The sequence below is a fragment of the Drosophila subobscura genome, chromosome U, assembly GCF_008121235.1.
Source record: "Drosophila subobscura isolate 14011-0131.10 chromosome U, UCBerk_Dsub_1.0, whole genome shotgun sequence".
NCBI lineage: Eukaryota > Metazoa > Arthropoda > Insecta > Diptera > Drosophilidae > Drosophila > Drosophila subobscura.
The window spans coordinates 13,578,672-13,604,153 of NC_048534.1; the positions used below are offsets into that span (position 1 = coordinate 13,578,672).

Below are 25,482 nucleotides of genomic sequence, written 5' to 3' on the forward strand. Positions count from 1 at the left end.
CCCGCCCCGCCATTCATCAGACCCCTCCATTCAGAATGGAATTGTGCCAGAGCCTTTTTAATTAGTACACCGCCATTTGGCTCATCAATTCTACTGCTGCAATCAATTGCAACGCGGTTTGTAATTGTTTATTATGTACGTGGATCCAATATATGTACCAACCCTTTGCACATCCGCCAGGTGGCTTTGTGTTCGGAGATAGCTGCAGGGACATTCAACTTGTATCATTATGATGCGCAAATGTTGGGAACTTGTTCACACGGATGTGGCCCGCAAAAGCAAATTAGTTACATTTTCGCTGGTAAGCGATTTAGTTTGCTGATAAAACTTTTCGTATAAACGCCAGGACCGCGCCTCGGGGTCACATTCGCATCCGCAACCAGTTCCAAACTCAGGCACCCAACTCGTAAATTAATGCAACAATTTAAAACGAATTAGAGGTTATAACTAATATGACGAGTGAAGAAAGATTAAACAGAAGGGAACATGAGGTCGATAAATGATTGTGATGGCAACGGAAACATCGGACGCTGAATTTTGAGAGACAATCCCAATTAAATTGATAAATAATTTATTAAAATAATAGAAGGGTAAGGCTAAGATCTAGAAACTAAATAAACCTGGATTGATCCTACTTTATATTCTCATCCAAAGACCGCGCATGTTTCCCTCAAAATAATCGTTTATGATTATGGATAAAATAAATAAAGAAAGTACCTCATAAGCATCACACCTTGTCCTCCCGCCCGTGAGTACAAATTGAAAACTGCAATTTGGAAAATTACATTTAAATAATTGAAATAGCAAATGTTTGGCAGTAGAATTTTTGACATTTTAGAACCAAACGAGGTCGCTCAATTTGATGAGACAAAGCCGGATGAATAATTCATGCAAGGAATAAACTAAACCTCCGAACCACTCAGAGCCATGAGGTACTTGTTTTTGGCAGCATACGGAATGCCAGGAGCGATGCGAGTACTCGGAGCGACCTCATACATATGTACGCTTAATATAGCACCCCGGAGCAGAGCAGTCATTGTGTGCCTCGGCATTTTGCTCGCCAGCTGTGGGTAATTTGTAAACGTCAAAAAGCAAACATCGAGTCCTGTCGGCTGGGCTGGCTTCCGCTCCTTTCCTCTCCTAACCTCCCTTCGCCACTCTGGCAACCGCCTGCCATGTCAAAGATCAGTGCCAGCCGTACACGTTCTGAATGAATTCGCACGTGTCCGGAATGGTAGATGCTGTCTGACTGTCTCATTTTAAATACAATTTATTGTGCATGTTGGCCATCTCGAGCACAGCCAAGCCAAGCCAAGCCAGCCTCATAATCCGCATTTGTTTCCATGGCTTTTAATATTTGATGTGGCCCCGTGAAGCTCCATCCCGAAGTGTGGCAAAAATGTGATTAATAAAATAGCCAGAAAACATGTGTCATACCTAGAGAACGTTCAACGCTTCTCCAGCTCCGAGCTGGCTGAAAACTATTTCTATTCCTGCTGCTGGCTCCTCTGACAGCTGGTAGGCCCCTTGGCATGACTCACGTCTCAGAATACGTGTTCAATTTCAATATGTCGCTGCTATGTTCATATTTCTGTCATTCCTATCTACAATCTGTAGCAACTTTTCTGCTGGAAACATGTACAAATGAAGAGCCAAATGATCAATAGAAATGCTTCCCTTTTATATAAATTGGATTCTTGAGGATGATTGGCGTCGCCTTTGACAGATGAAGCTAATTGCATGTAGCACATATTTAATTTAAATTTTAATTGCAGTTCCACTCTTTTGATTTCTATTTGTGGCCACTCTTACTTGTGTATTTTTTCGAAAGCTCCCAAGAAACCTGCATTAAGGGGCTCGCAAGTGGCAATTATGTGCAATTATGGTGCACTCTAGCTGTCGGCACATGGCACGGCCGAAATGCATTTAATTTCTTAAAGAGGCGCGTAATTAGTTTGCCAAGCTGGAACCGCATGTTCCTGACAAGTGCTCTCCTTTGGCACACTGTGACAAGGGGCCATTGACGTGCTCCTCTTGGGTGCTGCAATTATTATTTTCAAAGCCCGTGATCAAGAGAATGCAACGTCAGAGTTGGTGGCTCCTGCAGAAGTCCGAGATCAACACGTTAGCTACTTGCGGCTGCCTAGAAGACCCGCTTGACATGCAGTTAATGGCGATTCCTGACACATGGCAAACACATCTCGCTTCCAAGACGAGACCAAGTGCTGGGCACACACAATCAGGCAGAGCCACACGGCCAGGCCACCGCAGCCGAGTGCACTCCCTGAGGCTGAGGCTGCCCACACATTTGCCTATTGTTTGCCTCAGGTGCCGGCCTGCTCCGGCAGCCGGGGCACTTGGCACGTTCGCCATAGAGGGGCTGGCTGGCTGGCTGTTTGGCAACATCCAGCCGAGTGTCCACTTGAAGACAACTTTGTCGCCCAGCCAACTCTCCATTTGCGACCCGCAGGCGCAGGTCCAACGAGAACGGCTCCAAGTAGTACAAAGGCCAGCTCCTTGAACTGCGTAATCGCGCCTTTCTAGAGTCGTTCAGCGTTCGTGAGTTGTGCTCGAAATCTGCATTTTTAATGAAATTCCAAGCAACCTCACAGCCGTCACAGTAATTACTTGTATTTATTGTAGAAATTATGGCATATGCTGCAACAGAAGGGACGGGCAGACACATAGAAATGACTCTATGTCCAGACGTCTATAGATGCTGACACGCTTCCTTCTGAAACTAATGTGTCGCTAGCATCTTTGAGTATCGAAAACATTAATAAATTATCTATATATTTAGGAGAACATGACGAGAACAGCAGACGCACCCAAGGGACACACCTTCGGCTCTAATCAAAGTCAAAAGTCACCGCCATGGGGCTCAACCCCGCCATTTGACGCCGCCGCGACGGCTGACTGACAACTTAATTGTGGTGCCTGGACAAACAAGTTCTGTTTTTTGGACATTAACAAGCAGGTGAGAGCCAAGTTCGCGGTAAACTTTCAACGCCCCCAACCCCAATGACAACATTAATAATTCAATTTCTTGTTGGCCCACAAACGGAACGGGACCGGGAACAGGAACGGGCCTTCCACTTGCCTTCCACGCTCGCTGCGGATGTTTTTGCCCCAATATTTGGCAATTACTTTCTGTTTGGCTAGGGACGTGAACTCGACCCTTGGCAGGCGGCAGGTGGATAGCTTGGTGAAGGCGATATCCTTAATCTATTTAACCTCCATGTCAACTGGGTCTGACTGGGGATGGGGACGGGTTGGGTGAGGCGGGACGCAATCTAAATTACCTCTGCTTGTGCGCCTTAGGATGTGTCGGCACATCCTGTCACGGGGCTAAAGTGTCGTTTTAATAAGCGCTTCATAGAATCGTCTTTTTGTCCCTCTCTCTCGCTTTCTCCACCGATGTATTGTAGGTGTATACGGCACTGTTTTAATTTTTGCTAATGGCCCACAAGTTGGTCATTGTAAATAAGCCGAGCAAAAACCCATTGCTTCCTGGCCAAGGGATGATGTTCCGAGCCATTTTGGATGGAGTTCCGTTGGGAGTTATGCATTCGGGCAGATTCATTTAATTTTGAGGCAGCAATTTCAGAAATTATACTTATTTTCTGGACACTTTTGAATACCCATCTTCGAGGAGATTAAATCCCGAAGTTGCTGCTGCTAACAACATTTCCGTTTTCGATTTTTATTTGAGGCCACAAACATCACGCACTCGATCAACGCTCCTCGGAAATTTGTGGCTAATACGTTGCTAAGTGCCCGGCATTGTGTCATGCTGCTGCAGAAGGATGGTGAGTCATTCAAGTATCCATCAAATGCTGAAAGCTCTAACCACACGGCATTAGTTGGGTACCAGAGCAGACGCTTCGAAGTACAGCGGCAGTGAGAGGCCCGCAAACGGATCTATTTTCCCATTCAATTCCTGAGTGTGGCCCAGCAGGATGGGCAAATGCGTTAAGCAATTTGTAAATGTAACTAACAGATACAAATCTGCTGGAAATACATCTGCAACTGGAGCAGAGAGCATGGCAGGAAAGGAAGCGGCAAAGCATCAAAATTAAAATAAGAATCTCATCACTCAGCCGCAGACAAAGACACGGCGACCCCGACAGAGAGAGAGATACATTCTGGCAGATATGACACTGGAAACAAACGACTCCAACAAATTAGACTTTTTCTTTCGCTTTATTGAGGGCAATTTATCCGCAGCTAAATTGAAATACACACCATTTACCTGCAGACAACAGCGACACAGCCGCTGACTCCACTGACATTGACAAACCGAGTCCGGTTGGTAATCTACAGCATTTTATGGGTTGGGTTAATTCGTGACATCATCTTCTGCCGAGCAGCAGTCAGATAGGTCAAAGTGTACCACAAGCAATACAAAACTAAGCTGAAATGTAACTTTTATTGCAGTTTAAAGATATTTTGTTAATTAAACAAAAAGGAAATGGAACTCTGAGCACCTGCAGCTATAGACTCGAGAGCAGTCGTAGGAACTTGCCACTCAAAAAAGTGCTATAATCAACAAAATAAAAGGGAACAAGGCAGGCCTGCCGCCTGTCTACCTCTAGGTCCAAGGCCCCATTGGCGTGCAACTCGCAGGTGAACGAGTTTTAGTCCGGCACCGGCACCGGCACCGGCAGAGTTTTTGATTTTAATTTAGATAAAGTGCGCTATGGAAATCAGTTTCGCTGTAACTTTCCCAGCTTATCCGAACTGTGATCGGGCCGAGACAACTAAACACTCCATGAACACAACACAACCGAGCGGGGGAGCGGGTGGAGCGGAGAACTGAGCAGTTCCCAAGCCAAGGTAAGCTGTAAATTGCACGCTTTCATGTAGATAATTAATCACCGGCTGCGTTCTGCAGGGGCAACTGAAGGCACCCTGCCAGGCAATGGAACATTTTCGCATTTTCGAACTCCGCCACGATATTGGCCTGTGGCTCCCTTTTGTGGCGAATGTAAATACAGTTCTATGTAGATTTATTCATGATCTTATCCGTATAATTTTCAGCGGGCGTACTGTGAGTTGGGGGATTTATGGCCGGCGCCCCTTTCGTGAATTCGCGGAAGTGAAATCAATTATACGCCCTGTTAGACACTAGATGCACGAAAGGAAACTGAAATGATTTGATATAAATGAATGCAATTAAACATTTGCAAAGTTCACAGTTCACACGCCGAATCCTTGCTGGAAATATTAATTTGTTCAGGTACAAAAATAAATGAAGACTGCTGCCATATTTGGTGAGAAATATCTTCGATTTGAATACCAAATCAAGAGAAATTCAAATTTATGGCAAATAAAATGAACTCCATTGCTCGAACGTAAACACATTTTCAAAGTACGCTCACGCACATACTCCAACATTGGCCTGACATTGGGCTTTGACTTGTGCCTGAAATTCTGCCAAAAAAACAATCAAACTCAACTATGAGAAATGGAAATTCTGGCAATTCTATCGAGGCACATATCGAACACACACACACACACTGGTGCAACTGGGACAAAAGACTGGGCGGAGGAAATTCAGACCTCGTGAATATCTGACAGCATTTGCCAGTGCAATGGGGAAAATATTCAAATGTAACTCAATTCCGAGAGCAATATGCGCTTGGAACCACTTGCAAGACAGCAACCACCAGAGGACGAGACATTTTGATTTGATTTATTTATAAGTTCAATTTGTGCACATTATTTTTCCAATATTAAGCTTTGATGTGGATGCAGCCCGCTGTGGACACCAGGGAATGCAAGCGAAAATCAATTCAATTTGCCAGTTGCCAAGTGCAAAACGAATGCCAAATGATAATGGCTAATATTTGTTAGCACTGAGGTGTGGTCTCCATTCTGATGGGGAAAAAATACAGAAAGTGTCGCCGCATATACCTTGCAGCATGTTGGGTCCACACATTACATAAAGTTGTGTCTTTGCCCGAAAGAACCTCAACTTTGCCGCATTCGTGGCTCGGCTAGTGCCAGCCCCGTGCTGGAAAACTTGCGGTGCTGCCTCATAACAAGCGACAACAAGAATGGGGTCGAAATTGCTGGGGAAGGCACAAGAGACGGTATTTTTTGTTGTGCTATTTCTTCAGTTGCTGCACATAATTACATGAAAAGAAAATTAGTGTCGAGATTCGCCTTGAGCGCCGCTCCAGGTGAAAACTTTTAATGAGCAATTTTCTTACAAATTTCCAAGTGTTGCCGCATTTAATTTTTAATTAAGAATTTTCTTTTTCAGATCTGGCTGCAACTTTTCGTGGAAAGGCAATTTTCGTGGCGCGACGCGACAGAAGGCCTTTCAAACTGACCATTCTCCTGAGGGTTCTTCCATCAGTCTCGGCGTCGTTTAGGAGTCCAATACATCTTCTTACTCGTACAGTGGTATGTTCGAGGAGTGCCTGTGTGGGAGGTGCTAGGTGTTTGCTTTTATTTATCGGTGGCAAAAAGAGCGAGTCCAGACCCGTGTTAATGGCCGATTGACACGCCACTTGGCCTTGATGGGGCTTTTAGACCGGCTCGTACTTGACTGCTGTTCCCCCAAAAAAACGAAAACAGACGAAATGGTGGTGCTGCTGCTGCTGGTGCTGGTGCTCCACACTTTCACACGATTAATGTGTGTCTGTGAGGGGAGTGATGGGTTCATGTGTCCGGTCCCCACAACCTCCCATACGCGGTGTAATGAGGTGCTAACTGAGCGTGCTGATTGCTGCCATTTTTGATAAGCGCTCCGCATTAATATTTTCTGGCGTTGGTTGCCACTCCATTGCCTTTGACTTCATGGCTCAATAACCACATTAGCTTGACACCTTCTTCAACACTTACACTCGCACCCAATTATAGTTAGATCTACAAAATATGAGGCCTTGGAACATAAGTCAGTGATGTGCTAGAATCAAATACTGAAATCCAAATTATAAGCCACGCCTCTCAGCTGCGGAATAATACAAATATGGCGGACTATACGAACGTGTTCCGGTGTCGGGGCCTGGTGATTGTGCAAGAGGTGCGTTGAGGTTTTACTGGAACTGAAGAAGACATCCAGACGTATGGGATAACAATTAAATGGCCACTTCAAATATGTATTTCCATATTCATAAATCTGCCTGCATGCTGGGCCGCTGTCTACGACCATGAATCGACATATGTATCTGTGAGGTGGGGGAAACAGGGTTCGAGGGCTTCCGACTAAATCAAGTGTCTGTTCGGTGTCAGTTTAATTGCAAACGTAAATTGGATGCTGTCATTTGGTACGTTTTCATTTGTTCGAAAGTTCATGTCGCCCTCTGTCTGGGTACAATTCCCCAGAAGCTCCACAGCTCCCCATTCACTTTTGCTGCCAGTCCGTTCTGACGGACATTGCTGGCAGTTGCTTCTGCAGCAGGAATCTGCAGAGAATGCAAACGTTGCACAAATCTGAGCTCTGTTAATTAGACTCATTTCGGAAAAGTTGCAGCTTGGGTTTTCTAAATTGGCATTTCTGACAGCAGCAGGCTCTGGCAAGCTGATTCGAAATGAAAACTGACAGCTTGCTTGTGGGGAAACTAGAGCTGTTATTCTAATAATGGTACTCTAATGGTAATGTGGATAAGATCACAAAACAGATACACCCTTATCGTCCATCTGCTTCTTGCCTTCTTAGCGCAGTTTACCTTTCAGCAAATAGGTATGTAAGTACGCCAAGGACTCCATGGCTTAGAAAAGCTTCAGCTAACCCCAGAAAAGGGCATTGCTAGATGTCACTGTCGAAGAGCTTCTTGGTCAGTTTTGAGCGTGGAGTTGTTAGAGACACTAACGTGTGCAATGATAGCTCTCTGTCTGGAGTCCCACTCTATCATATGTTCCGTTTCCTAACTTACTTAGAACTTTTAGTAGAGTTTCACTGAGTCTGAGAAGGCTACGATATCTTTGCTAAAAGTTATAAGAAGTTCATAAATAATATACGGAAATCAGAATATCGAAATGGCTACATCAGAAAATCAAAAATATAAGACGGAACAGGAATACCGCGCCCAATACGAAACACGGGTGAAGCAACTAGGGCATGACGTCTTTGAATGTTTCTGCACTCTGGAGCAGGACAAGAAAATTGTAAAGGTGGCATCGGAATCGGAATCGCGTAATGACTCGGAAAAGAGAGTGGCCGTGTCCTGGCAGTATGATATGAAGGGGTTTTCATTGGAGGAGATGACCCTTTACCAGAAGGGCAACTGCTTGTTTCTTCGTGCGTACCACAAGTCTGGTGGGAAGTCCCTGAAAGTGAAGAGCGTAATTGTTCTCTCCGAGCATGTGGACGACTCGAACATATCCAGCCAATTTTCATCCTGTGGCATTCTCACCATAACTGTGCTGCTCAAAAACCATATTCCTGAGGCAAAGGATCGTTAACTTTATATTTTATATTCTCGCTACTTCGATTTTTGTTCAATAATTGTTATAATTTACCAATTAATACGCAAATGTTGAATATTTCTATTAATTCTTTTATTTAGAATGAGCAAGGTGCTTGTGGCATGGGGCAGGGTGGCCAGGACACAACCGGCTCTGGACTCCAGCAGGCAAAAGGGCAAGCATTCGGCTGACAAGGAGCATCGGGGACACAAGGCAGGAACATCATGTGCGGAGTGTGTGGAAGGGCTCTGGTCTGTGCATCCAGCTGTTTTTCAGTTCTCAAATTCTGTAGCAGCTCCTGCTTCAAATCCTCAATGGCAGTCTTGCAGCGGCAGCCATCCTGATCCCACTCAGCGACGAGCTTGGGGCAGCACAGGTCACCGCGCTCAATGGGTCCTGTTGTATTACAGCTTGTCAGAAATGTAAAATTGCCGCTGTATTCACTCTGAGGACCTACAGGGCATGTATTGTCACCCAGCACTGGATTTGGAGGGCAAACATGTTCTGCTGGTTTTTTATTTGGTTTTTTTCCACAACTTGAGCTCTTTCTACTTTAACTACTACTCAAGCTTGTTGTGGAATTCTTGTGTACACTTTTGGCAGTACAGTACGGCCTAGTGTTCCGACCTGAACAACTTCCATTGGACGGGGTTGTGTTGCAGCTCTTTGGATGTCGATGGTCGATGGAGCTCGGCGCACTATGCCTGGCTCTCTTCGATTCTGATTTATCCGATTGCACTAGGGTTCCTTGAGACACACAATTCGTGTTCAACACAACCCTTTTCTGCTTTGATCTTGCTTGCACTTGAATGCAAGGTCTTATAGTTGGCCGAAGGGGCTGCTTTTTATCCGCACTCACATCACAGCTGCTTCGTCCGTGCCTTCTTTGAAGAGAGGGCCTTGACATTTTGCCTTCCATGTTACAAGGATGAACTGTTCTATTCATTGTGGCAGTACGGATGGGGGCTTCCTTTCTGTGGTACTTGTCAGGAAAATGTTTCGATTGATTTCGCGATCCGCATGTTCTCGGACGTTGGATTCTGACATTTTTAAAGCGGTTTTCCCCGCAACTGCTTCGTGGTGTGTCCCAATGAGACGGGGTAGCGCATCCTGTGTGGCATTTGCGACATGTCTGGGTGGGCTGGGACTTCATGGTGCATGCAGCAGTATTCTTTCCATGACACTTGGTCTCAGATGATGTTACTCTCGGTGGTTCCGCCAGGCTTGCATCCGCTGTGCGTATGGTCAGGCAGATATTTATTTGACTGGGCTGCACGGGATCAAACGCTTCCTTGAACTCATTATCGTGGCAGTTGCAAGTATTGCGAAAGTGATTTGATTTGTCGCTGTAAGAGTCCCTGCAGTTGTTGCTGTAGTCGTCGCTACAGTTATCGCTACTGTAGTCACTACAATTATTGCCACAGTTGTCGCTGCTGCTGTCGCTAAAGTTTTCGCTACAATTGTCCACAGAGTTTGCGCTACAATTGTCGCTACTTCTGAGGTATCTGTCGCATACGCTGCACTCATCGGGGTTATAATCATAGGCTCCACACTGCACAGGCTGCTGAGCGGTATTTGCCCTGCTGCGTTCACTGGTGTTGTGTACATTGAACATTGAATATTCGTGATATTTTCTTCCATCAGCTTCATGTGGATTTTCCTGGCCCTGGCCTCTATACATGGTGGGGTAGCGGCACTCGTTATTTCTCCGCGAACAGTTTTGTTCAGCTCCGGAGTAAGATCTCTCCTGTCGAGGCTGCCTCTCGTTTTTCGTGGAAATTCCACACCCCATGGAGGAAAACTTGAAGCAATTAACCGGCTTGTAGCCCTTTAGTAGCAGAGATTTGCTTTTACAAAGTTTGGATCTATTAAGGCAAACTTTAGATTTCTTCACCAAACCAGAAATTCCATCCTTTAATGCTTTGCCGTCTGGGTGTCTTCCATCTTCCTTGTTGTATTTATTGAAAGCGTGACTGTGAGGATCAAGTGAGAGGTTTGATCCTTTGCCTACAGTTATATCGGAGGCAGATGTCGACAGCAAAGTATCGCAGCCTGCATCCAGGCTTTTGGGCGCTGATTTATTTGTATGAGGAATCCGTTGTCTCCTTCCATAAGGTATTTCGACAGGAGATAGGTGTACATCAGTCCTGTGGTATTTTATAATTTTACGGGGTATTTCCGAACCATCAACGTTATATTTAGACTTGACATGTTCCACCGCTCTTTTCGGAATATGAGAAGTTTTATTTTTCGATTTTTTAAGATTTGATGAATAATCTCGGGGGTACTTGAGTGGCTGAGGAATGTTGGCAAAAGAATGGTATTGCTGGGAGGAAGTTTCTCTGCCAATTTGGTGTTTTTTCTTGTCAGCATAATAAGGTTTTCGGTGAGGAATATCTTCCTTCAAAAACGGACACCTTTCTTCATGCATTTTTTCTTTTTTCGGAGAAGCATTCCTTTTCTGGTAGCGAACGCTTTCATATTGCTCAGGCATAGCTTCCGAAGAATTAACGTGCACACATCCAAATTCGTCCTTAGGATCCGCCTCAGCCTTGTTATATTTATCAGATTTTGTGGAAGCCTTATAATTTTTGGTGGCACCTTTAGAGGAAGGTTTGCTTGGAGGGTGCGCTCGTGCATCATAATAATCGTAGTCTGAAAACTCTCTGGGGGTGCCACCTTCTGCTTGATCCTTGTAATTACTGTTTCCATTTAATTTTCTATATTTCTTGAAGTCGTGGTAAGAGTTCGAATAATAATAGCCCGGGGAATTGTGGGTCGATGTACGTTCGGGTGGCACCGTCCCCTTGATTTGTTTCTGCCGCTCCCATGGTTGTCTGTAGATGGGAATGCTTGGCCTTGACACTAAATACTCTCCACTGAATACATCCTGAGATGGGGCCTCCGAGTAATGATTAAAGTCTCTATAAGATGGCGATATGAGAGGTGCTACTGGCGGAACTTCAGCGAACGATAAATGGTCATTATTGGGTTGAGGTCGACAGCGTGGTTCGTGGTACTGCCTGGGTACATTCTGGTAGTACTCATGGACATGGTACGCATATTCGGGATAGGCATATGCCTGAGCTTTGATGCCTGGCCTTAAGTCTGGTTCGTATCCTCTCTCCCTTATCCATTCGCGTTGCGGTTCGGGTGGGGGTGGATAATGTCTGTCATATGCGCTCTCTGAATTATTAAATTCATGTTTCGGGGTTTCATACCAGTTGCCATTCACTTCAGGAGAGTCATCCCGCTGCCTGGCTGTCTTATAAGCTCGATGATGAAAGTGCTTACGGCTTTTGGTGTACTCTCTATGACGATCGTTTTTAAGGATACTTCCTTTGCGGTCGCTCTGCAAAATATCATGACTTTGGGCATAAAACTTATTGGGTTCTTCAAACGACTTGGCACTCTCCTTGAGTCGATTCCCCAGCCCACCACCAGGATTGCGACCTACACATAGTTGTATATTTGTTTGTTTAAGAATCTGCTTATTAATTCGGTAAATTGTTCCATCAACTTACTAATTTCAGCCTTTTGGTGATGATGATATCGCACTTCCTCCGAAATATCGATATTGAAACGCATCCAATCGTTCTCCATCTCGGTGGCCTCGAAGTGGATATGGCTTTTGGAGCTCATAGTTAATTCCATTTTTACCGCCACTCATGACCCCCACAACTAGATTATTTTGTAATGAATTTTGTACATGTTTGATTTGTTTTGTCTATGAAGTGACAGGTGTGAAGATTGTTCGAAACTATTTGCAAACAAAGTACACGTTCTATCCCACAATTTATAAATATATTGACTAAATAAATTTGGCACAAGCCGAGTAAAGAAAATCGATGAATTGTTGGTAAATGTCAATTGGTGAACCATTTATTGAAAGAACTTTTTGCAAATGCAGTTCGCAGGAAAAATAGCCAAGTAAATCGGAGATATCATAAAACATACAAAGTTCTTAATGCAAAGGTAAGCACATTCCGGGGATCTGACCCTGAGACACATTTAAAATAAAAGAATTGAGCGCCATTCCGGGAAAATTTCCTGTCTCTGCAGCTCCAACTTTTAATTGCAGCATTAACGCCCGAAGTGGCAAAAACAAAGGATGTAAACGCAAGGGTGGTGAATAGGGGGGAATCGTAGGGGAATGGTCGTCATTACTTGAAGGGTGCTAGAAAATATGTTTTTAATTGCGGAAATATTTCCATTTCAAAAATGGATGTGATAATTTTTCAGAATTGCGCAAATTTCCATCACATTAAAAGTGCAGACAATGGGGATAGTAAAATGCAGCTAGCGAATAATGAAACCGTGTTCAAGTGCGGAAATGCTGAAAATTATTTCAATGAAACAGAGCTAAGTGGTTTTTAAGTGCCCCAACGGTGGCAGGAGCACTCGAATACGGACACGGACACTCCAACCTTACAAAATGCAAATGGAAAGCGACAAATGCGTGGTATCCTGTACAAACAGAAGGTCAGATTATAAATCATTTCCAGTGAGGGTTATACTTACAACGTGCATTTCACATTATTATAATATTAGAAAATTAAATATTTACTAGGCAAGCTTTGTGGCCATTTGTCACGGGGAAAGGCAGCTGGCCTAGAAGGCTGCAAAATGATTTAATTGTCGGCTAATAACGCGAGTCTTTGATGTCGCTAATTGCGCGAATTGAATCAGAAGGTGAAGGTGCTATAAAAGCTGCACCAAGCTATTCCTGAACCACATTCAGTTCGAGTCAAATTGCGAAATGGCACCTAAGGAGAGCCAGATCCCGACGAGGAGTGACTACTTTCGCGACCAGTGGCGAGCCTGGCGGATTCTTGGCGCACTGCAGCTCAATGCCCGGAATTACTGGAGTGGAGCCACGGTTCTCAACATTGTCGTGGCCCTGTACTCGCCTGCGCTTCTCCTTTCGATGTTTAGCTTCGATACGCCACTAGAGAATATCACCAACTTCAGTCTGTCGATAACCTCGACGGCCACAATACTGAAGTTCGGCCTGTACGTGGTGCATCTGGGAAGGCTCAGAGAAATGGAGAAGATTATCACCAGGCTGGACAATCGTGTAGCGGGTGCAGCACAGCAGCAGTGCCATCGCCTGATGGCCAAAAAGTTGCGCAAATTGTCCAACGTGTTCCTGTACACTTATGGCTTTGTATTCTTGAACTCGGAATTTTCATTTCTATTCACGCGCGAGCGGAGCTTGCCATTTCCCTCGTGGTTTCCCTTCGACTGGAAGAACTCCACGACTAACTACATCGGAGCCCTGTGCTTTCAGTTGGTCTCAATATTCGGTCAGATTCTGCAGAACTTTGCAGACGACTCTTTCCCGCCGGTGGCTCTGTGCCTATGTGCGGAGCACTGTCAGCTGCTGATCTTGCGCATCTCCAGTATTGGCCACGAGTCCAACGAGCAGGATGCCAATGACGCAGAGCTCGTCCTATGCATCAAGGACCAGAAGGATCTCTATGGGTGAGCACCTCATCCTGCCATCTGTGGACACCTGTAGATAACTTTCGTTTCAGATTGCTTCAGCTCACAAGCGCTCTCATCTCGTGGCCCATGACGATCCAGTTCTTCGTCATGGCCCTCAATATTGGGGCTACCACGTTCGGTCTGGTCTTCTTTGCTGAATCCATGCAGGACCGAATGTACTTCGCCTCATATCTGTTGGCGCTTGTTCTGCAGACATATCCCATCTGCTTCTACGGCAGCCTCTTGGAGGAACGCTTCGGGGAACTCCACTACGCAGTCTTCTGCAGCAATTGGGTGAACCAGAACCGCAGATACCGTACCAACATGTTGATCCTCGCTGAACGCACCAAAAGTTACCCGCGTCTGCTGGCGGGCAACCTGGTGCCCATACACCTGAGCACATTTCAAGCGAGCTGCAAGGCGGCCTACTCTTTCTTCACCTTGATCGGCAACACTCGCGACAGGGCCAAGTCGAACTAGGTTTCATTTCCGCTAACTAGTCACCTGGCTATATAACTCACAATGTTTAAGCACCAGTCGCACCCCAAACACATTTAGTTGTTCAATAAATACACAAGTTCACCTTGCACGTAAATTAATTGTGTTAAAAATTTAGCGTTAACATGGCCATGGAAACAATTTTGGGCATCAAGGGACCGGACTTCGTGATGCTTGCCTCTGACACAATGCAGGCCAAGTCCCTGATCTTCATGAAAGATGGTAAGCTAATGTCTGGTGAGCTCTTTCAATGCCTGATAGTTATCCTGTTGCTCCTTACAGACCAATCGAAAATACACAGACTCTCGGACTTCTCCATGATAGCCACAGTGGGCGATGGTGGCGACACCCTTCAGTTTACGGACTATGTATCCAAGAACCTGCATCTGTACAAGATCGCCAACGGGTACCATTTGAGTCCACGTGCAGCAGCCCACTTCACCCGCAAGAATCTGGCCGACTATATACGCACCAATACCCGATACCAGGTGGCAATGTTGCTGGCAGGCTACGACGTCGTCGAGGGACCCGACCTGCATTACATCGACTCCTTCGGAGCTGCTCAGTCCATTAACCATGCCGGTCACGGATGGGGCAGCATTTTCTGTGGCAGCATCCTGCAAAGGTACTGGCACCAGAAGCTGACCCAAGCGGAGGCTGTTTCCATCCTGAAGAAGTGTGTGGCCGAGATCCAGAAGCGTTTAATCATCAACCAGCGGAATTGGGACGTGTTCGTGGTGGACCGTAGTGGAATGCGTCAGATGGAAAGCATCAATCCGGCCTCACTGAGCTTTGACGTTCTCAGCTTGAACTGGTAGAACGGAATCACTGGAACCAGTCTTCAGTTTCCTAAAGCCTAATAATTGTGCACTTTATTTTGGTAAACTTTTACTTGAATGCTCGAACAATTTCCCAGGGATTAGTTGACGTTGCCAGCTCGGATTAGAGTGGGTAAGCCTCTCGAGGGTGGGGATTTGCACGGTGTGAGGAGTACATGGCACGGCTGACTGCGTCCATGTATTAGCATATGTGGCCGCCTCTTGTTCCCCACACACAACCGTACATATATGCCGTCGTACATGCCGTCTGTTTGGACGATTGTGAGTGGGTTTGTTTGTGCAACAATGACACATACTCGTGCAGAAATGGACTGGTGACTGCTACATGAAACGCCAACTGTTGCGAATCGGAAGCAGAAAAGCCAACATGTCTCTATTTCCCATTTGAACAGCATTCAGTCAGCCAGACAGACAGTCTGTCATGGGGGTGGAGTCAGCAAAACTCATAAAAATGAGCACAGATTGCTGCAAAAATGGACTCACATTGTGCTGTGTTTAGCTGAGGTTGAGTCGAGGGTTTGCCGGGCTGGACTCGATGGTGCTGGAGTCCGTTGCCAGCCAGTTCTCTGTGTTCAAGTTTTCATTGCTAATTGGCTGCACATGACGGAGTATCACCAATTGAGGTGGTACTCTGGCAGTGATCGGAACCGTGAAATGTCAACAATCGCAGCGATGAGAAGCGGACACCATTGCAGAAAGTCTTCCTATGCGATTCCTGCCAAAAAAAATGAACGGATGGTACCCATTCGTAAAACCAAAGCCCTTCAGCCATTTCCCCACTGTTGAGTTGAGGCAAAAATGCATTTGCCAAAGTGTATTGAATGAGCTTCAGTATTTCATTCATTTGAAATGATAAATTATACAATAAATTGCAATTAATAAGCTCCGCACGTAATGTGAGTGCCATTAGAAACTAATTATACATTTTATTTAATGGACGAGTTCAAATGTTTACAAGAGCTTCTGCATCAGTCTCGTGGAATATAAAGCTGATTGAAATTTAATTGATTTATCTAAAACATACTTCATGCATATATTTAACAGTTTTCTAGGAATAAATATACCGTTTTTTCAATTCATCGCGTCTCTAGTCGTCAGTGCCACCCGCTTCAGTGTTTCCCAAAGTTTTTTCGAGCAGCGGAACAACTTTTGACATGTGAGCGTCTCAAGTGAGCGCTGCTGTCTCACGCCACCTGTGCCCCAGACCTGTCGCGCCATGAAATATATTCACGAGTGGCGAAAAACTCAGTGTCTCCGAGTCGGGGGCAAGCAGATAATGTGCATGTAAACTCCTGTGTAACCATACTCCGACTTCTGCCAGCCCAGTCTTCGCCACCCCAACCGCGGGCCAGCCAGCAATTTGTGACGTTTAGGGGCGCAACGAGGCAGCGACTTCTTGACAGGACATTAACTTCCTTGCCGAGCGGAGCAGCTTCTTCGACTGTCTGACTGCTTGCGGATGAGTGTGTGACGACTCTGATGATGATTCATGATGATGATCCTTGCAGTTTTCTTCTCCCTGTTGTTTCCGTTGCCATTTTCGTAGTCATTTTTCATTGGCAAAGGGCGGATGGGAGCTGTAGGAAGGGGCCCTTTTTCGACGGCCTATTAGTTTTTATTATTTGTTGCAATTAGTTTCTCGGCCTCTGCCGGATACGGGTCCAAGGACAAGTCCGGACCCTGGCCCAGCGGCCTCGGCCCGTCTTTTATGACACTTTTCTGCACATTTTTCACCGGAATGAGCGTCATCTGTTGCCGCTGGCTGCCACGGCTGCGTTTTTCTCGCTGGCATTGACAAGAGCCAAACAATGGCAGGCTGCTCGTACTATCTATGATAAATTATGGCCAAAAGTCAAAGTCATCAATCAGAGGGCCATGTTTTATGTGCCGCCCGTGGCCATTTGCCATTTGTTTCAAGCCCCATTCCAGGTCTTGGCTACGCCCACGCCCAGGCCCACGCCCATCCAGTGGCATATGCAGAAGGATCTGGGCTACAAGACAGATGGCAGCCAGAAGGATTAAATATAAATCGCAAGTGCGTAGACAGCCCAGGTGTCGGTGGCCGGGCGACAAGCATTTCGATTTAATTTTCATTAAAATTCAGCCATTAAATATGCAAAGGGTAAACTGCGGCCAAAGCCCATTAAAATTCCTTGAAGGCTGAGAGAGATTCTGAGCCCTAACACGCTGCTGTCGGGGGCCCGGATCCCTCCAGGTGACTCCTTTTCATTTTCGAGTGCTTATTAAAATTGCAAAGGTCCAGGATTTGCGGACATTATGATGCGGTGGATGCGAATTTATGCGGCTCGTAGCTGAAGCTGGCGTTGCCCAGACCCGGACCCAAGCCCAGACCCTTGCCTGCTGTCGCCATACTCGTGCCGGCCTCAGCTGTGTCCTACTCGTAGCCGTTTTTTACTCCTGCTCGCTGTTTAATTATGCATTTTTATCTGGAAGTCGCTCGGACTGGGGCCAGGCCAAAGGCAGAATCATTTCGGGCATCCTTTCCCAGGGCGACAACACAGCCACTTTGCCACACGAGCTATGAAAACTGCAAATCTATGGCATCAGCAGCCGCGCAGCACTGAGAGAAAACTAGCTGCAAATAAAACATTACATTTACAATTAGTTACAAGGGGAAACTACGTGCATACAAAGCAGCGTGATAGAAGACAGAATTTGATTAAAGTCGAAGGTTTTTGCACCGAACAGCTACGGTATATGTTTCCCACAGATTTAATAGCGCATTTTTCCGCCATTGAAAGTCCCCCAAGGCATCGCCCGAGTATCGATTACGGCTGCCTCGCATTGATGTCACCAGCAGCAACCGATTGGAACCCAACAATTGACAACTAAAGTTGCAATTAGGAACAAGAGAAATCCTTTTTGCCCTTCTCCAACACTCCATTCCACCCGTTCACCCGCTCCTGTTCCGCCACTGGAACCACAGGAATACAAAATGAAAGGAAACTTTTACGACAGACACACACACACCCACACGCACCCGTGCTGCGTTCGTTCCGGCATGTCCCCGGTGAAGGTGCGCTCAGCTCAGGTTTTTAGTTATGCAGGGAAAATGCCTTGGGGAAATTAGTGGAAAACGAAAAATGTTGTACGCAAACATTCGTTTCAACCGTATTTTGTTTGGGGGCTGCTGGTTTATGGGACCCAGTTACATCGTTTAATAAACCTTACGGAATGGTGTTTATTTTTTTCTGTTTGCTAAATATCTTAAATGCTAAAATTTGTATTTTAAGCCCTTGTTATCTGCAACGAGACAGAATCCATCTGGTAAGCTCACTGCCAAAATTGCATTTTATACCATACACCCATCAATAAACGGCCTATAAATTACCCCACTGGCAGGCGATCGCGTCAATATTCTCCTCTGTTGCAACCGATTTTAATTCGTTGCATTCGATGGACATAAATCACGACACATGAGGGCTGCCTTTGGGTGGTGGAGCGAACCATAAGGGCAGTGCAATCGATTGCTTGCAACAAAATGTCCCAGCGTTGAGCACCATCGACGGCATAATTTATGAGGATGCGCGTATTCCAGACCGCCACGGATCCGGATACACATGTGACATCAACAGGGACCTTCGTGACATTAATGCTGTCCTTCAGGCGTGAGCTTTCCGATTTTCCGATGCCAAAGCCTGTGCCTGAGGGTACGCTTTAACATTGTTAAACTCTGACCATCTAAACTACCAACTAGCTTTGACTTTATATATTAAGACATAGATGGAAAACGGAAATGTCTGTCTCTGGCTCTGTGAAGTTTATTTCTACTTAGATATTTACACATCTATTCCAATTCATAATTTCTGTTGGAGTTGTGGAGCGAACAAATGTTTTTCTACCTCCTGCCGGGTTATACTCTCAGCATATTTTATTCCAACAGTTTCATTCGTCTATTGTGCTGCAAAAAAGTTCATATATGTGTGTATAATACACTTCTTTCCATCCTCCACTGTATGTACTATCATACATGACGATAATCCCTCAGCCCAGCACTTCACATACTTTTCCCATGTGCTTCTATACTGCTTGTGAAGCTAGAAGGGAACGTGGAAAAATCCATAAAAAGTTGCAGTTAAACTTTTCAACATTTGTCAGAGTCAGAGGATTTGTTTGCCTTTGGGGCTGGCCAAAGCCAACATTCTGCCGGCTCTGGGATTGCTCACGCTCCCCATCTAGATCGAAAGAAACCCCCTCCCATGACTAAACTTCTCACAGCCACCCCCTCAATTGGTCCGTCCGTCTGATTGTTTGCTTATTTTGCTCGTACGTCCCACTATTTGTTTTCTTTCCAATTTTGTAATTTCAAACTTTTTCTATTGATTTCTTGGCACGCATGAACACCTTCAGCAACAACGACGACAGCTCCGGACGGCGACAGCGGGAGTGGTAGAGTTGCCAAGTTCCTTTGAGCAGGGTTGGCCCAGGAGTTTTGGAAGGCGGGAGGGCATTCAATTTAAGTTGTGGGCCAGCGCTGTCCGGGGCCTCCCCATGGTGACCATGCGAGGAAGAAGTGCATGGAAAAAATAAAGTTCATAAAAAAACAAAAGAAGTGGGAGAAACTTTCCAATGCACTTAACACTCTGTTTCACAGGAGGAAGGAAGGAAGGAAAAAGGAATGAAGGAAAAACTGTCAGTGGCATTGGCAACACATTTATTAATGTGTCAATCGGATTGAAGACCTCCGCAGCCAGAACAAAACGATAAAGTTACACTCTACTGCCGGGGCCTGCTCAGGGTTAAACGTGCCCTATCTGCCCCCGTGCGAGTGTTAATCAATTTTCTAAAAAAGAGAAAACACTTCCAGCCACAAAATGATTACATGACCCATCCCCCAGTCCTGGGTCCAATCCGGGTCCCAATCGCAGCCCCCAACCTATTCACGGCCGCCGCAAAGGAATTGTAATTATTCGAATTGTTACTCGTCGCTTGCCTAATGACTATTAGCTAAATGAAAACATTGCGTGCCAGCGACATTTTATTTGAGTGGAGAGGACATGCACCAGGGCTCCATACCACAGCCCAGCACAGCACACCATAGCAGACCACAGGGGGGCAGGCCAGTGCTTTATTTGCTATATTTCATGCCTGCCTGCACTTATCTCCGATTGTTCATCGGCAGGGGCAGCCGCGGGCTACCCTGCTGGACTCGCCAAATGTAATTTGGCTTGGGGGAGGTTGAGCTTCGATTCCTCTTTATGTTCTAATTACTTGCCCCCTCACAAAAACGCCACTTCAATTTGAATTAAAATAAGTGGGGGCGCACAGGCACCACCACTGGTCCGAGTCCTCAAACCTTATACTGGACACAGTTGGCGCCACAACTTTTAATTACAGCCACACAAAATTGCAGATGCAGCGCGGCACTCACAACCTCAAACCCATATAAACCCTGCCAGAGCTCAGAGCTGAGAGCCCAAACCCCAAATGGGAATGGACATGGCATTTGGAAATCCAAATCCAAAAAGCATATTAATTGCGGACTGCGTAGGCGTCTACTGTAATAGTATATAATCGATTTAAGCATGGGCATTATGTGGGCAAGGGTCTAAATTGCAATTTCATGTATGACAAATGGGTTTCGGGCATGGGTCTGAAAAGCAGTCAACCGATGGGGCAAGGAAACAATATTCGCACTTTAAATTGAGTTTATTGAATGGGTATTTTTGCACAGGCGACTGGCCATCGTACGAGTGCGTAGCAGTCCGAACAAAAGGAAGCCCAATCGATATTTTCCCATTCATCTGTGTCTTGGCTTGGCTGGGCTCTGCAACTGGGGGTTACTTCCAATTAGAAGCTGTTGCATGTAGCAATTGATCATCAAAATCAGTCTATGCGAGACAGACCCAATCCATCTGCATACCCGGATACTCGTACTCGTATATAAACCACCCAGGGCTCGTTATTGTTGCCACTGGCTACCCCGTCAATTGCAGCTGGTGGTGGCTGCACCACAAAATTCAACGCAATTTGTAAAATGAAATCGATTCAATTGATTGTTGACTCCGACAAACACACAGCTCCCTCCCACAGCTATTGTGCAACGTCGCCACACACACACAGAGAGAGAAGACCATCCTCGTCCTGAAACTGGCGCTGGAGCAGGAGCTGGAAGCTACGAGCACGAGTACGAGTTCGAGTTCGAGTGTACGTAATGCCATGCGACGACGGTGACAGGTGTCTGAGGGAGGACGTGTTCATATCGCTGTCGTGCCATCCCGGCCTGCTATGTATGTACATATATACATATGTATGTGTGTATGTGTGTATATGTTTCTGTGTGCAGTGCACTTTGCTTGATTAAATTTCAATATTTACTAAAATGTCGCCGAACTCTTTCTGACAGCTCTGTAAATTTCATAACCGGAATCGACATAAAATATGGTCAACTGTGTGTAAATATAAGCTTGACAAGCTCATAAGTTGACTGAAATGGCTTTCGATGGTGTCCCGTTATCTCGCTCCTTTGTTACTGATAATTTGTTGCAGTTTGTCATGTGCTTACCATTACAGAAAATGAAAAACCACCTAGATTGTGTGGCTAACTGGTATTTGGCAAGCATCAAATGTGAAAACCAATTACTCAAGTCGTGATTAAGGAGATGCTTTTCACGTCAAAATGTTCAATTCACATTAAGTAATACGTCGGAATAGTTAAATAAAATCTAATAAAATTACAAGCATAGAAAATACTGAATTTGGATACAGATGGATACAAGTGAATCTCATCAGATCGTCATGGATGAGCGGTAAGTTCCACAATTTACGATATTATTTTGTATACCCACGCCAAGGTTTACAGAGATAAGGGTGAAATAAGTTCATCTGATATGATGCAAAAGTTATCAATAGACGAAACCCCTGAGAAGTAAGTTATACACGGTGCTCGGACTATATATTTTCTTGTACATTTTCGCATTGTCCTGCTTTTAGAGATGCATCTCTCCATTGCTTATGTGAAATGATTGCCCAGAAGGTTATAGAAGACACTGATAAAATTGATTACATTAAGAAGTGAGTTCTGCAAGGCTTTTCTTTCCTTTATTTATCAACTCTTATTTCTCCAGCGACGATCCACAAGAAGACACATCAGATTCGGATATGTACGTAGATGCGATGGAACCCGAGACTGTTGATACAAAAGACAAGGGAGCTAAAGATGATGAGTCCGTATCCAATATTCAGAAACCTTTGCAAGCAATGGATCTTCTCACAGGCCATTCAACAGATGAAACTGACACAAGTGATTCGGAAAGCGATAAAGTCGAAAAGCAAGTGGGATTGAACCTTTACGGCCAGCTTCCCATTTCTATGTGGGATTTCAGTTCGGAAGAGAACGAACCCGAAGTACCCCATGTCGATATTAATTACGAAAACATCTTCGACGATGTGAGTAAGCTGACCGCTGTGGAGAAGCACCTCCAGCTGCTATACAGACCATTCAGCTGTGAACTTGAAATGATCTCTCGATTCAAAATGTACGAGCTGTGCATCCTGATCACTGACTCCCGCTACGACACGGACTGCCACCCCTCGGTCACGGTTAAGACCGTCAATCCCATTGGCTTGGTCAAGATATTTGCGGGCGGCAAGGCGGCGTCCACCGCCTTAACCGCCGAGTCGGCTTACATCTCCTTGTTCAAGGTGGTTCGGATGGTTGAGGAGCTAGACTTCAAGTTAGACGTGAAGAATCTCAGTCGGAACATTGTCAACGCCTCCTTCTGCATGCCCTTCGAGCTCGACCTGGACCTTCTGTGCGAGCAGCATCGCATGAAGGTGACCCGCAACTGCCGCACTCGTCCCTTTATCACCTACAACAACGATGGGGAAAACATAGTTTTCGCTGTCTTTCCCACCGGATTCGTTCTGGTCTTGCACTCGACCAAGCCCTCAGAAACCCGAGCCGCCATTGCTGCCTTCCTTCCGATCCTGGCCCAGTACAAGGACGGATATGCCACCCAGTCCAAGAAGATGGGCCGGCTATGCGGCGACATTTCCTATAAGCTTCTCTGGGAGCACAGACTCGAGGAGGACAAGGAAGGCCAGCTGCTTTACTCCTAGGACATTTTGCCAGTTTCCTGCTCCCTGATCGTGGACGGGGTCTAGTTTGTTATGTTTCATTTCATTTTTCTGCTTTGAAATACCGTGAACATTTATCATAAACCAAAGTTCGGTACGTGCACTGTTTACACTTTCGAGTTGTGAAACTTGTTTAAATATGTGATTTATTTTCCAGCCAACTGCTCCAGCTACAGATGTTGTGCGACCACCGAGCAGCCAGCGACACTGTGTAGCTGGCACCCGGTAGAAATATAGGGCTAGGCCTGGTCCAGGCCCGGACCAGGACCAAAGTCGCCTCAGACATCATCCGGCCAAAGTTGTCCCAAACACACAGAACAACAAACAAATTGCTGGAGAAGTTGCAGCTGGTAGGCAACTGGGACCCAACTGCAACAGGCGCATACATAAATAACGAAACATTTTCGCACACTTGCCGCAACTTTCTAGGCAGGATGTCACATTATGCGGCACAAGTTGTCTCTTCCCTCAAATACGTTTCCGACGTGCCACAAGCACCTACCCGAATACTTTCAGCCTGGACGCTGAACTTTGGGCAAACAATTCGTACAGGAGGTCGGTCCCGTTTTTCGTGTTTAAAAATCTGCTATTACTTGAGTTGCATTTTTGAAAACGGGAATCAAGGATTTTATTTGAATATTTTATAAATTATGGTTTTAAAATACCTCTTTCAGCTTTTCTTTTCAGATTCTAAAGTTTGAGGCAAGTGCAGTGATGTAAATGGTCATTTAGTTATTCAAAAGGTACACTAACATATGTTATAGAAGTGATTCTCTCTTGGGTAACAGTTGAGATAGTTAACTAATGAAAACCTGCTCGTAACCTCGTATAGGTTGGGTAAGCTTTTTCGGTTCTAAAGAAAAAATGATCAAAGGAAGCTGAGGGAACAAGGGCATTGTGGGTTTTCACATGTTAGCTGAAAACATAATATGAATAGAAAAGAATCATTGAGCACAATAGTAATTGTGAGAGGTCTACTTTCGAGTACTTAGGTACTCCCAAACGGGGGATTATGCACTAATTAAATATTAATATTCGAGAGAACGTACAATTTCACTCACAAATTTACCAAAATTGCCACAGGGAACTAACTGCTCGCCTATAGCTTCCTTGGAAATCAACTATACATTGGAAATGTGCAAAAATCTTCCCCTTTTTTAAAATTGAGCTATTAAACTTAGTTGCCCCAGAGCAAAAAGTGTTTGGCCAAAAATGCGCTGGGGAAAAATCATCAGAAAAGGGAGAAGCCTTGCGATATGATGCAGAAATCGAAGGCCATGAGCTGATGTAGTGGCAATCGAGAAAGGGAATCCGGGGAATCAGATTACAAAGTTTAACCATCAAAGTTGAAGAAAGAACATGAAAATATGTGAGGAGGGCAGAGCGGTTTTGCCGTTTTATGAATTATGCATTTTTGCCCAAGGAATTTTTGCTTCAAAGTCCCAAATTATCTAGCTTGCCTGCCAAAAAAAGGATTGTGGCTGCCTTTGAAGATTAAGCAACTGTGGGTCTGGTGTGGCCTTGGCCACAACTGTTTTCGCATTTATAAGTGCACATCAACTGCATAAATGCGAGAGATAACCTTATTGAATACGAAAGGCTCCCCATAAAAATTTGGGCAGAAACACAACCACCTTCTAGGACAACCCCTCGATATAGTGATATAGTGAGTTGAATAAATGTTTCCCATGCTCATAAGGAATCTATAACTGGGAAATTTTTGCTCTGGCGGCACCCATTAAGGTGTGCGATGACTACTCCAAGAGGTAAGCTGGTTGTGTATATCATCGGGCTGCCACAGCTGAAAGGACATTTAGCAAATTTAGCATGCAGAAACAGCTCTTTAATCAAGCTTGACATTGATTTTCCCAATTATACGAGCTTGTCCACTGTTCCATTCTGTGGAAAATTGGCAATTAGGCCTATGGACAGAGCAATTAGAAACGAGCATAAAATGAGAATGATTATTGGATATTCTCTTCGACACATGAGAGCAGTATAAGGAAGTTGCCTCGCCCTCTGTCAATAGTCGCATAAGGTCCATTCCATTGGATTGAGGGCAAATACATAAATCTAAAATTCAAAGCGCCAATAAATTTTCATTTTGGTAAACCCCCGTAAGCTTTTCATGGCTAAAACA

At 45.2% G+C, this 25,482-nt stretch overlaps 5 protein-coding genes across 5 annotated transcripts; 4 read left to right on the forward strand and 1 right to left on the reverse strand.

Annotated features, from left to right (window-relative positions):
- Positions 1-7,976: 7,976 nt before the first annotated feature.
- Positions 7,977-8,430, forward strand: LOC117901792. The gene has a single exon (XM_034812702.1). It carries the CDS (start codon positions 7,990-7,992, stop codon positions 8,413-8,415), a length of 426 nt encoding a protein of 141 aa, XP_034668593.1. The 5' UTR covers positions 7,977-7,989; the 3' UTR covers positions 8,416-8,430.
- A 519-nt stretch (positions 8,431-8,949) lies between these two features.
- LOC117901791 lies at positions 8,950-12,179 on the reverse strand. The gene is made up of 2 exons (XM_034812701.1): positions 11,943-12,179; positions 8,950-11,871 (listed from the first exon to the last, which is right to left on the reverse strand). Exons 1-2 carry the CDS (start codon positions 12,070-12,072, stop codon positions 8,972-8,974), a joined length of 3,030 nt encoding a protein of 1,009 aa, XP_034668592.1. The 5' UTR covers positions 12,073-12,179; the 3' UTR covers positions 8,950-8,971.
- Positions 12,180-12,999: 820 nt separating this feature from the next.
- LOC117901974 (odorant receptor 23a) lies at positions 13,000-14,407 on the forward strand. The gene is made up of 2 exons (XM_034812978.1): positions 13,000-13,902; positions 13,956-14,407. Exons 1-2 carry the CDS (start codon positions 13,178-13,180, stop codon positions 14,383-14,385), a joined length of 1,155 nt encoding a protein of 384 aa, XP_034668869.1. The 5' UTR covers positions 13,000-13,177; the 3' UTR covers positions 14,386-14,407.
- A 22-nt stretch (positions 14,408-14,429) lies between these two features.
- LOC117901975 (probable proteasome subunit beta type-2) lies at positions 14,430-15,288 on the forward strand. Its single transcript, XM_034812979.1, has 2 exons — positions 14,430-14,625; positions 14,686-15,288. The coding sequence occupies exons 1-2, from the start codon at positions 14,529-14,531 to the stop codon at positions 15,219-15,221; spliced, it is 633 nt and encodes a 210-aa protein (XP_034668870.1). The 5' UTR covers positions 14,430-14,528; the 3' UTR covers positions 15,222-15,288.
- A 6,698-nt stretch (positions 15,289-21,986) lies between these two features.
- LOC117900377 lies at positions 21,987-23,382 on the forward strand. Its single transcript, XM_034810729.1, has 4 exons — positions 21,987-22,012; positions 22,066-22,131; positions 22,197-22,277; positions 22,331-23,382. Exons 1-4 carry the CDS (start codon positions 22,002-22,004, stop codon positions 23,322-23,324), a joined length of 1,152 nt encoding a protein of 383 aa, XP_034666620.1. The 5' UTR covers positions 21,987-22,001; the 3' UTR covers positions 23,325-23,382.
- The last annotated feature ends 2,100 nt before the right edge of the window (positions 23,383-25,482 follow it).

Coding starts and splice junctions, on each gene's coding strand:
- LOC117901975 (XM_034812979.1), top strand. CDS start 14,529: ATGGCCATGGAAACAATTTTGGGCATCAAGGGACCGGACTTCGTGATG. Junction 14,626..14,685: donor CCTGATCTTCATGAAAGATG/GTAAGCTAATGT, acceptor TGCTCCTTACAG/ACCAATCGAAAATACACAGA.
- LOC117901974 (XM_034812978.1), top strand. CDS start 13,178: ATGGCACCTAAGGAGAGCCAGATCCCGACGAGGAGTGACTACTTTCGC. Junction 13,903..13,955: donor GACCAGAAGGATCTCTATGG/GTGAGCACCTCA, acceptor CTTTCGTTTCAG/ATTGCTTCAGCTCACAAGCG.
- LOC117901791 (XM_034812701.1), bottom strand. CDS start 12,072: ATGGAATTAACTATGAGCTCCAAAAGCCATATCCACTTCGAGGCCACC. Junction 11,872..11,942: donor TCACCAAAAGGCTGAAATTA/GTAAGTTGATGG, acceptor AACTATGTGTAG/GTCGCAATCCTGGTGGTGGG.
- LOC117900377 (XM_034810729.1), top strand. Junction 22,132..22,196: donor ATAGACGAAACCCCTGAGAA/GTAAGTTATACA, acceptor TCCTGCTTTTAG/AGATGCATCTCTCCATTGCT. Junction 22,278..22,330: donor AAAATTGATTACATTAAGAA/GTGAGTTCTGCA, acceptor TTATTTCTCCAG/CGACGATCCACAAGAAGACA.
- LOC117901792 (XM_034812702.1), top strand. CDS start 7,990: ATGGCTACATCAGAAAATCAAAAATATAAGACGGAACAGGAATACCGC.